General features: G+C 33.7%; 1 protein-coding gene across 1 annotated transcript in view; it reads left to right on the forward strand.

Moving 5' to 3' along the window:
• Window positions 1-12,366, forward strand: part of Plc21C (Phospholipase C at 21C) — a 91,047-nt gene that overhangs the window by 25,790 nt on the left and 52,891 nt on the right. The window contains exon 3 of the mRNA XM_090120348.1: window positions 3,390-3,527. Coding sequence (XP_089976474.1) covers window positions 3,390-3,527 — 138 coding nt within the window. The remainder of the gene's footprint in view (window positions 1-3,389; window positions 3,528-12,366) is intronic.

The raw sequence follows: 12,366 nt of genomic DNA on the forward strand, positions 1-12,366 counted from the left end.
GCGTGAATAAAATACATGTCAACATTCGAGCGATAATCCAGTCTGTAGGTATTTATGCTCTACAAAAGGTGGCGTAGAAAATGTTTTGAAACGATATTGTTTAGGTATGAAAGGTTAATAAAAATCCAAGTTTTCGACCTTGACGGACCCAGGCGCTAGCCGCCATCTTGAATTAAAGGTGCTAAAATTAGGTATATTTTAAATAACTTCTCAATTGTTTACTAAATCACAAAAATGTCTATGAGGGGTTCAAAGAAGATAAAATTACCTACATTTTTTGCATACATGATTATTCTGTAAGTCTTAAAGGTAAAAAGCTACAAGTGACAGAAATAATAATATTTACAGAAATCATATAATTTTAATTTTGTTTAAAAATTGTGCAGCTATCATTTTTTAATTCTTTTTGATGGCCCGGGCTGGTCAATGGTGGCTTCTTCATTATCGTCGCTGAAATTTTCTGTTTCATTGTCTGTATTTTTAGTTTCCAACCATGAAATTTCGTCGTCATGACCAGAAGAAATCGAAGACGCTGGAGCACGCTTTCTAGTAACTTTGTACAGAGGGGACATCTTAGATCATTAAGTAATGGATGGAGTACGCTGGCAAATGTTCTAACTAAACTTTCTGCTGATTTTGGTGCGGGGAGGGTAACTCACACTGATGAAACACAATGAAACATAATCACACATTCACAAAAATAATTTGTGTCACGAAAGTCGTAAAAATTTACGACCTTTTAAGCGACGAGTTTTTAAATTCAACTCTATCACTAAGATAATAAAGATTAAATTTGTATTTCATTCCAAGATAGTCATGTGGAGTGGGGTTCAATATCGCGTTCTAAATTCAACTTTATCACTTAGGTCATAAAGATTAAATTTGTATTTCTTTACAAGATAGTCTCGTAAGGAATGCGGTTCATTAAGGCGTTTTAAATTCAACTTTATCTCCTAGTTCATAAAGATTAAATTTGTATATTTTCTTTCCATGATAGTCTCGTGGGGCCGCATCAATGATCGAGTAAACATGACTCGATTATTTTTCTTGATCATATCGCTAAACGATACATCGACGATTATTAGAAATTGCATTTTATTAGAAATGTACGTTAAAAAAATAAAAAAATATACACAAATGAAAGGTTATTCCATCTTTTTTAATATTCGACATGTTTGAATTGCTTCTGCAAGACTTGACAGTACAAAACGGCATTTTTAGCGGAGCACTCGCAGACGTCCGTTCGACGTATTACGAATACGCAGAGTGCTTGTAATCGATTACGCAAGTAGTTTTTATGAAAGGATAAGATTTTTCGATGAAAATAATCTTATACCTCGGCAAAAGGGGAAACGCCTGCGAGTGTTATCCATTACTTAATGATCTAAGGGGGACATGGATAAGGAATCCTTAGTTATCAATAAAAAGTAAATTTAAACATGCTTCTTTGCCGCCAACAAAGGACGCTGCATGGTATCATGCGTTTAGGACATACCACCAACTCCAAAAATGGTATGGAATTGAAAAAAGTCCAGAAAACTGGGGCTGGAGATATGACACCAATAGGCTCACTCCAATAACAACGACAGAGAAAGCAGCACCTCAGATGCTTTTAAGTGTAATTTCTTGCCACTGTAAAAAAGGATGCAGCAAAGCATGTAGTTGCAGAAAAGCTGGATTAAAATGCTCTATTGTTTGTGGATTCTGTAGTGGTCAGCTGTGTGAAAATGCAGTAGAAATTCAGATAGATACCGAAGACTGTGATGACGACGAAATTTCATGGTTGGAAACTAAAAATACAGACAATGAAACAGAAAATTTCAGCGACGATAATGAAGAAGCCACCATTGACCAGCCCGGGCCATCAAAAAGAATTAAAAAATGATAGCTGCACAATTTTTAAACAAAATTTATATTATATGATTTCTGTAAATATTATTATTTCCGTCGCTTGTAACTTTTTACCTTTAAGACTTACAGAATAATCATGTATGCAAAAAATGTAGGTAATTTTGTCTTCTTTGAACCCCTCATAGACACTTTTGTGATTTAGTAAACAATTGAGAAGTTATTTAAAATATACCTAATTTTAGCACCTTTAATTCAAGATGGCGGCTAGCGCCTGGGTCCGTCAAGGTCGAAAACTTGGATTTTTATTAACCTTTTATACCTAAACAATATTGTTTCAAAACATTTTCTACGCCACCTTTTGTAGAGCAGAGGCTTTTACATTTCCCCACAGACTGGACTACGAAGGTTAGGCTTCAGAATACGAGTTTAAAACTGATTTTTATCTGGATTTATTTATTACTCTAATTCAGTTTATTTTTAAAAAATTTAAGGAACACGTAATGCTGCTAGTTTTTGTTGTAGTGGCGTAATTAGGCTTTAAAAATAAAACTGAGGTTTGTAGTAATATTTCAAAAGGTGAAAATCAAGAATTAAAGAGAGATAGACATTTCACAGTGTGGCTTTTATTTTAATACTAAATAAATACTAGATTAAGATTAGTAGGTTTTTACGTTTTCCCAGGAATTAATCATTACCTTCCTAATAGCAAAGCTATTAGGTTATTGCCTCGAGATTGAGTAGGGCGTTCGCAATTTATCTTCTTATTAATAAATTATATAATTTATATTACACAGTTGAATGGCAATGCTAAGCATACATTAGCCGAGACTTACAATAAATCCGAACGGAATATTGGAATCATTTTTCACGGAAAGAGCGACAGGTCTTGTACGTGATCACCTACATTGTACTTTGGTACTTTATATATTTAATCTTACTACCAGTCTTGGCACCAAACCACTATGTTGTAACGGACGATAAAGTCTACAGGGTAATATAGTGAATATTCTCAATACATGAACAATGCATATAATAAAGAATGTTCACAAATACAGGCTATGAATTTTTGAGATCCCCGTAGGGATATCGAGTCTTCAACAAGAAAGTTCTAGAGATTGTTAGCCAGTATTACGTGTCAAAGTTTGTTATACGTTTCAAGGTTTTTTCAAAAGCCTTGTTGCAGGTTCTAGGGAAATTGAATCATCTATTCTCTGACGTCAGACAGCTATCAATGTTTAACATGAAATGGAATGTTTAAACAAATATTCTATGGAGGTGTTTTTGTATGTATGTTTGTAAAATTTTGAAACAAAAACTACTGGACAATTTAAAAAAAAAATTTCACCAACTGAAAGCTACATTTTCCGGAGTCACATACCCTATTTTTATTTTCATTTTTATCAGCCCGGTTGGCGCCAGAGCCCGCGGCTAGTTAATAATAAAATTACACTTACACTCGCAGTTAAATGTCTCTCCTCCTTTTAAATACTTGTATAATATATTTTAGAACTCAATAATTAATATGTTACTCTTTTCAGGACCCAAAGATTCGGCACGTGGTGCTGATCGGGTCGCAGGACTCGCTGGAGGACAAGACGGTGACGGTCTGCCACGGGTGCGACTTCGTGAACGTCACCTTTGTCAACTTCTGCTGTACGAGGAAGGAGATTGCTCAGGTATGTCGTGGATACCCTTTAAAAACTAATAAAACTAACTAAACCTGAAAAACCAGTTACATCGAAATTTTCAGGGTGCGAGGAATATTAATATCCATCATCCAATATGATGATAAATATTTGTATTATAATTATTAGTCAGTTTTCACGAAATTTGTCTCGTAACATATATTTGGTGTACATACTTGTGAAACAACTTTTCCGTCCGCACTATCGAGCGCCCGCAGTTATCGGCTGTAATTATCTTCGCTGTCTTTATGCCCGTATATTTATTTGAACATAAAACACTAAACATCTAAAGCTTTTTATATCGCCGTGGCCGTCTGAACTTTAGTCATTAAACACCTACAAATATAAAGTGCTCCGTTCCACATTTTACGGCGGAATTAAGTTTACGTCAAAATAAAAGTGTTTAAGTGTTCGCCGCGAGTAATTTAATCTGTATTAAATTTGTTTGTCGGTGAACATTAATTTTCAGCTACAACACCGGTGATTACGTAGTTCGTATGTGAAATTAGATTAAAAATACTATGAAAGGTTTCCGCGGGAATTTTGGCACGGATTGTTAATTTAAAAGGTTCTCTCTTTTATAGATGTATTTTACTATTTCTCGCGTTGAGTGAGAAAATACTTAATTTGGAAAGGTCAGACGGTTGAAAGGTATTTTAATAGACGGAATAACGGGCGGACATCTACCCTTAATGGGAGCCACATACGAATATCTGGAAGATGTACAACAGGAATCCGCGATTGAGAATCCATTGTAGGATAAAAAAGGTAGATTTATTTATTAAATATTAGATGTTGCTATGGGTAACATTTTTGAAGACCTACTTAAATTATTGTGTTCTTATGTAACAACGTGTGTTGTATTTTGTCGCCTGAATCAAAGCACATAAAATAAGCTTTCATTTTGTATAGTCTACATAGTTCAAGAATTATTCTCTGCAGATTTTTCTTTCCACCTAAATTCTAATACTATACTAGAATTATTGAATGCTAAAAATAAATCAGTAGAAAAAGAGCAGCGATTCAAAATAGGCAGTATATTGAATCACAATCAGGCTCCGTTAAGTGGGTTTGCTAAGTAAGTTGATCGGATTGTGGGTACCGGCGGCTGCGGGGACGCTGGCGATTAATCTGATACCGCTTCACTTTCTAGCCGAGTATTAGTCATATTTGTATAGAGTTTAGTTTGCTGGGACGGACTGATTCAGTTTCTAGCCGCTTTAAGTCATATTTGTATAGCGTATAGTTTGTTGGACGGACTGACTATTAATTGATTCTGTACGTATATCAGGCCTGTGTCTGGCTATTGGAGTATTGGCATATAATCTATACTAATATTACAAACTCTTTGTTTGTTTCAACGCGCTAATCTCAGGAACTACTGGTCCGATTTCAAAAACTATTTCGGTGTTAGATAGCCCATTTATCGAGGAAGGCTATATTATATCTTCACGCTAAGACCAGCAGGAACAGGACCAGCACAGCTAGTGTTTCATATTTAGAATTTTTTTATAAAGAGGAGTGTTGTGTGTATGTAACGAAAAGACTCAGAAATTACTCGGTCGATTTTAAAAACGTTTTCTATTGGGACCTCTGTAATATTTTTTAATTATTTGTACAGCTATAGGTATGATATTCTGTTAGCGATAAATACTGTTGTCATTCAGATTTTTTTTGTCCTCTTCAAAACAATCCTCCAATTAACAAAGAGTGCTTCAATTGGATCTTGAATCTCGGCAAATCTACAAGAATAAATTCAGAAAACTGTTATTTTATTTTTGTCAATTGCTATAATCGTTTCCTATTGACCATTGTTGTTATTTATAAAATTAGAATTGTTTTATTAATACCTAATGCATGTTACAATTTTGGTATTATTATTGTTTTTTACAATACTTACAATTATATATTTTTGGAAGGTTAAATTAATTTTATTTGTATTAACAGTGAAGCAATAAATTTGTACAATTTCTCCCTCGCGTGTATTTATTATGTCTGCCGCAATTTCGTCTAGCCCAATACAACAAGGATAACAGCTTATCCAAATATTTTACTAGCATAAGCAAATGTTATTCGTTGTCTATTCGGCAATAAAAGTAAAATATACGAGTGAAAATATATTATCATCACATGTTACACATCGGTAACAGTTTTTTATGGATACGCAAGGAAAATAAACATGTCTCATTCTGTACGAATTAATGGTTGCGTCTATTATACGTTTGTTTTAGAAAATAGAGGAATTGTTAATCAAATGGAGTGTTTCACAGCCCCTAGCGTTTGACCTCCAGGAGAACTACCCTGATGTCTTATAGCAGTTTTATTTACAGTGTGAGAGAGTGATGGTGCTACACGACTTATAGCTCTGTCATTTTTCCATACTGGAAATAATACTGCTTAAAGACATCATGGTAACGCCCCTGGGGACGGCCTCTTTCAAATGTATATGAGTATGACGTTAAATTTTCACAGAAAATATTACGTACAGGTGGAATATTTAATCTGTATTGTATGATATAATGTTGCGACCTCTTTGATGTTTTGGGTTTCAGTTCATCTTAAGTTGTCTTTACCAAAGTGAAATTTTAAGAGGTTTGCAATTCGAGTGTGTTATTTTTTATGAAACATAATTTTGTATAATCTTAGATTTATTTAAGAGGTAGTAATGATATTATAAGTTATATCGTTTTTATGCTAAAGTACCTACTTATTTGACTTCGTCTGCATCTTCAATTGAAGCCGGCTTTTTGTTTAAAATAGTACCTAACTATACTTAAAAAAAATTCCAGTATTTGAAAAATGATCATGCTATACCTATAGGAATCAGTATCTTATAATTACACTGAAAACGTTAGCGAGCTTTGCATGTGCAGAAGTTAAATATTTTATTGATTATAATAATTTGTCCTTTATGATAAAAAGGACGTTTGCACTTTGCAGGTGGATGGCCACTGATTAAACCTTTACAGTAGGATTATCAAGATAAAACTTAATTACTTGGACTGTGATAACTGATATATGTAACTGTAGTTTAATAAAATTAAAACTGAAATTTAAATAGGATTTTGTATACATTAATTTTGCAACAGTTCAAATATGTACAACGAGTAGTGTAACACTTTCAGTAATCACTCGCATACATAATTAAAAATGTTTTCATGAGTAGGTAAGCTACCTCGTGAATTCTTCATACGCATAAAATACCTTTAAAATGTTTCTCTCGTTTATTTATAAATAAAGCTATTTATTATTTGGTTAATTCTAGGTCAGTGACGTCATAAGTGAGTAAAAATTTTCATTCATACTCATGTATGAATGAATACGATTTTATAAACAAAGTTTTACCTGTTTGTAATTTGATAGAAATTTCCTCAAATGACCATAGCATTATAGTTTCCCTGTGACCCAATTGACCTTATATTACATTAACCTTAATATAGATGTGTCTAACAATAACAATAGCAAGAGCCGAGGATGTTTTCCTAATAAATAAGTGACAGAAATAAGATTAAGAGCATGTTACATTTGCACACTTCTCCTTAATTTAATTACTAGTTCTATTTAGAAAGTAATATACGCGTCGTTGTACTATAGTATCTAATATTCTTTATTATTTATGACGAAATAAAAAGACAAAATGCATCTAGATAATGCAAACAATTACGTTTAAGACTCGTAAAAATGCCATATATTCGGAAGTAGAGAGACGTCAAGAGCTCCACCAATACAGGTAAAAGCTAATAAAATTGGCGCTTCAAAAACTATATGAAATGGATATTTTACGTTCACCTTACGCGCTCCGGTACGACGGGGACCTTTTATTACCGGCGACATAAAACCGGCTAATGAATACAAGATCACCACTATAAATTAGACCAAGCCACGCCTCTATCCCTACGAAGGCACCGCTCCTCGGGGATCAATAATGGTGGCCGATGCTCGTAATTTACGAATTTAACAGTGTTATCATATTACTATGGAAGGGTGCTTGAGTATGAAAAAGGTTCGATGCGTGTACCTATAGCGCTCGGCCACCCGATGAGTTGGTGTTTGCATAGTTCAATGAAATCTAGAATTTTCCATGTTGATTTATATTTGTATGAAATGTAATTTTATACTGTGCGTTGAATTTTGTATTGACTAAATAAAGATATTAGATTTTTCGTAGCAGCTGTTATGTAAATGGCAAAAAATAGTTTTCTCATACGTCATTTTTGTGTTATATGCTAGTTGTTATCGCAAAAAGTAGGTTAGTAGATTTCAATTTGCAATCGAGTCTGTCGGTAATGACGTAGATTGTAGAGGCTCTCACGAAGGCTTGGTCGGAAGGAGCGTCAGTGGCTGCAGTATTGTGCTCTAATTATAGATGTACTACTCACCAAGATAGAATAACCGTAAGTGCCATTAAAGTGCGGTAATGTTGATATGCTATGGGGTTCGCGGAACAGGTAATGTGTTTCCCCTAAGTGAAATACGTCGCTGCGATAGTTGGCCGTAAAGTGGAGATTATAGTGCTGTTCGAATCGTGGAAAACTCCATGACTCGGCAGTTCACGTTTGATACGAGCTTTGCGTGCTTTTACTCGTATAATGATGTGTGTTTATGCTTATTGTTTGTTTTCGACTTAATTTTCCAGCTATTATATAGGGTTTCGTGTTTAATAATATTGTCTTTTACATTCGAAAGGAAAGAAAATTAGATGTACAGAAATAGATTTCCGCAAAATGATTTGAAGATAATCCCGTCAGAGAGCAAGGGCGTATTTTATTATCCGCACCGTAAGATAGCGAATAATATGTTTAAACATTGGATATGCCTGACGCTTTGCCTAAAACCGAATAAATTTTATATTAAAACCTTCCTCTTGAATAACTATCTATTAAAAAAAAAACATCAAAATCCATTTAGTGGTTTTCAAGATTTAAGCATACATAGGGACAGCGAAGGTGACTTATGTTTTATACAATGCAGTGATGTCTCATAGTCCAGTACAGGCTCGCAACCGCGCTACAAATTCCATTGATGCGGTACGAGCGGACAAATATTCAGGAAACGTGTCAAGATATTGCAGCTCGTGTATTCCATAGGAATTTCCATGTAATTGCAGACCGGGCAGAATGAGCGCGGGAACATTTTGGGAGTTTACGCGGCGCATTCTTTGCGAAAAGCCAAAGCTTTGACTGTGCTCTGTGAGGGTCTTGAAGTGGGGTGGAGTTCTTTTTAATTTGTGCGGATTATACCGTTGGGAATCGCATGTTTTTTTTATACCACAAACAGCAAAAGCGGAAGTGATGCATTTGGTAGCAAGGTGATTCATCGCCGCACATAAGAAAGCGAAATGTTTGTGTGTATGTGTACATACATGAAACTTTTAATTAAAATACTAAATTTTTGAAATATTATCAAGATTAGTTACGAAGTTTTAAGAATACAAAATTTAGAGATGTAAAAGGTTAAAAAATTCGTAATTCAATAACGATAAATAACGCAGAACTTTTGTATGTATGTCCCAAAGCAGTACAAAGTAAGATATACAAGTTTGCGTTGATAATAATGTAGTTCGTTGACTACAAACAAATAACGTTCCAAATTTTATGTGAACTATATTTTTGTTTTCACAACCAAACGCCGTAAAGCCATGAAACCACGAAGGGTTCTCACATGAGACCAATGCTAGTTACATATTCATTTGTTATACTACAATGCCACATAGAAACAGTACTGCGTAATAATTTATGTGTTGGTATTATATTATGGGCCCACTTCACAATGGGCAGTGTTGGGCGAGTAGAGGCAATCATGATAGTGTAGAGGGCCTAAATGTCTATGATCGGCCGTTATTGTAGATGTTTATTCATAATCGCTGTAATGGAGGCAAACATCGACAATCATTTGTTGGGCCAATGTTGCCCATTGTGAAGAGGGCCCATTTTATATGAGAGCTATAGAATATGCAATCCTTGATTGAAATGCCGAAAGGATAATGTGGAGGAAGCTCTTAAATTATAATCTACACAAAGCTGCTACTGCTTTGTCCTTTGATCGGTAAAATGGTAATATTTTGTGTTTCCTGAAAGAAGCTTAATGCACTCACTTGTAATGTAGGTTGGTGAAAGGCTTCCGATGTCGGATAAGTTTTTGTGTTTATCCGAAACAAACTTATTTATAAAACGAAACCCAAATATTTAACTGTTTTAAATCATCTCGAAGCACACATACTTGTATTATACCTATCACAAAAATATCACTGAATTTCTATTAAACTTCGCAACAGTATAAAACATTGCAGTAACATAAATTAAAGTTTATACTCATGGAGATTGACGCACGTTGTTTTAACGTATTAATCGATGTCAATATATGCTTAAGAGCTTAATGTTTCCGATAATAATTTTCAAGCTGAGCTTTTTATTGCTTTTCCTTGAAACTTATGTCCGCTCAAAGAAGAAATACAGATTTTTTATTATTCTACAGAATATAAATTCAAATGATTATATCGGTCAATTAAGGAAAGCTGGCATGTTCACAGTACTCACACTTATGCAATTTCACTTACAGTATGTTCAAAAATAAATGCGACTCTAGTTTCATTTTAGACTTGAATTGTAAAATGGTGCGTTGTAGATAAATATATGCAAATATAATTATGAAAGCTCTCATAATTTACCTGTAAAATTATAATTTAAAAGTAAATCAATTGATGAAGTTAATTATTTATTCTACTTAATAATAATCAATTGGATAAAAGTATTAATAATTATTCAATTATCAAATAATAATTAAATTTCAGGTCATAAAAACAATACAAATAACACGTGCGCTCACTCCCAACATACACCAGGGCCAATCCCTTCCAAAATGATAAAAACCTAAAACAAAATAGTAGTAGGATGAAACCCATTAGAAAAGGAGGAGAATGTGATAAAAATTAAAGGAAAAATAAATTACAGACAATCCGAGTTCGGGAAGTGGGAGGAGGGGAGCTTTTAAGGCTAAAAAATGGTTTCTCTTGATTTCCAACAAAACTACAAGTCCTATGGAAAAAAGTTCAATGGCAAAGTTGTAGGTAATAAAAAGTACAAAAGTTGTACTTTTGTATTAACAATTTTTTCACATAACCTCAAAATTTAGGTGAAATATTCAAAAAACCAAGTTATTGGTTTTTTATTTCTTTTTCAAAAAAAGTTTTTTTTCTACTATATTTGGTGAAAAGTTACCTTATTGTGTCTCAAATACACTGTAATTTATTTGATTGAAAATATTTATTTTTTCGCCTTATTTCAACTTAATACCAAAAAAACAACCTAATTTTCAATCGAAAATTCTGACGTCGAAATATCAGCTTTTTACAAAAAGTTTGGGGGCTTTTTGTTTAGTTGAAATATCTACTTTCTAATGGTCTAAAATATAATATACATTACCATAGTAAATTTACTCAGAAAATGCATACAAACAGTGTGATAATGAGCTTTTTTGGCAATGGCAAATTTCTCAAACGACCTGAAATGTTTTTATCGACATCATTTTGTTTATGTACATACTGTCAAATGTTAGCTGTGGTATCGTTACTTTGATCAGATGAAATTTTTTCTTTTGAAATGTTACCGAAAAGCCGATACAAGAGAAAATATAGAGTTCGAGAAGTGTGCCTGATTTAGTAAAAGCTCATTATCACACTGTTATTGGTAAAAATGCCGATTTTAGTCAAAATTTATATTTTTCTAACAAGATCCTTATCATCCAAATTTCCACCTTGGTGAGAAAAATTGACATTTCTAATGAAAATGAACAAAAAATTAAATGATTTTATTAAATACTGTAAAATAGTCTATAATTCTTCCATTTACTGTACTTATCACAAAATTCTTCATAGATTTTTAGATATTCGTACTACACCAATTACATCACCCTGTATTTATAAACAATTGCAAAATATGACACATACATAGGCCGGGAGATACTGACACAAAATTTCGGGTCATTTGTAACAGAATGCATGGCGGTTCTACAGAGGTCTTATTACGCAATGACTAAAAGAAAAATGATGGTCAGAACGGCGGACTAGTCGCGTGGGCGTTAGTCGAACTCGTCGGATAAATAGCGAAAGTCAAACGATTTGTAACACAAAAATTTTAGAATTTACCGATAGCCCATAAAAAAAGATGTAGGCGGTAGTGTCATGCCATACTTTTCCGGTGTAACTTACAGCCCCCCATACCGACGCGATGCGTTGATTTAAAAAAAAAAAACAATTCAACCATTTATACCAGGCTAACTTTTGCACAGGTAATCATCATCGTGCAGACATTTACGAAAATCGCCATGCCATACTTTTCGGACGATTCCAAATGGCCACCATACCGCCGAAAATCTGCAAAAAAAATTTTTTTTTCGCCAAACAATTTGTACCAGTGTTGCATTTGGATTTTTGGAGAGTATTTGATAAAATGTGACCATTATTATATTTGCCATACTTCTAGTAGGGGGAAAAAGTGCTGCCATACTTGAAAAATTAATTTATTCGTCACGTTTCAAAAATATGACTGTACAATACGTAAAATATTTTTTTACAGTATGGGATCATTATACTCTGTTTGTTTGTACAATACAATTCTACCTAGAAAAAAATATCGCAGAATGCAAACATGGGGCGGATGATTGTAAGACTTAAGCCAAGACGTAAAAAAAAATGAAAAGAATTGGCGATTTGTACCAGTACGGCATTTTTGGAAAGTATATGATGCAACGTGACCATTATTGTATTTGCCATACTTTTAATAGAGGGAAAAATTAGTGCCATACTGCTACAAATCGTTCAAACTACGAATAA

The sequence above is a fragment of the Colias eurytheme genome, chromosome 4, assembly GCF_061535395.1.
Source record: "Colias eurytheme isolate Ceu_HAF_F1 chromosome 4, ilColEury1 Martin Lab GWU primary, whole genome shotgun sequence".
Taxonomy (NCBI): domain Eukaryota; kingdom Metazoa; phylum Arthropoda; class Insecta; order Lepidoptera; family Pieridae; genus Colias; species Colias eurytheme.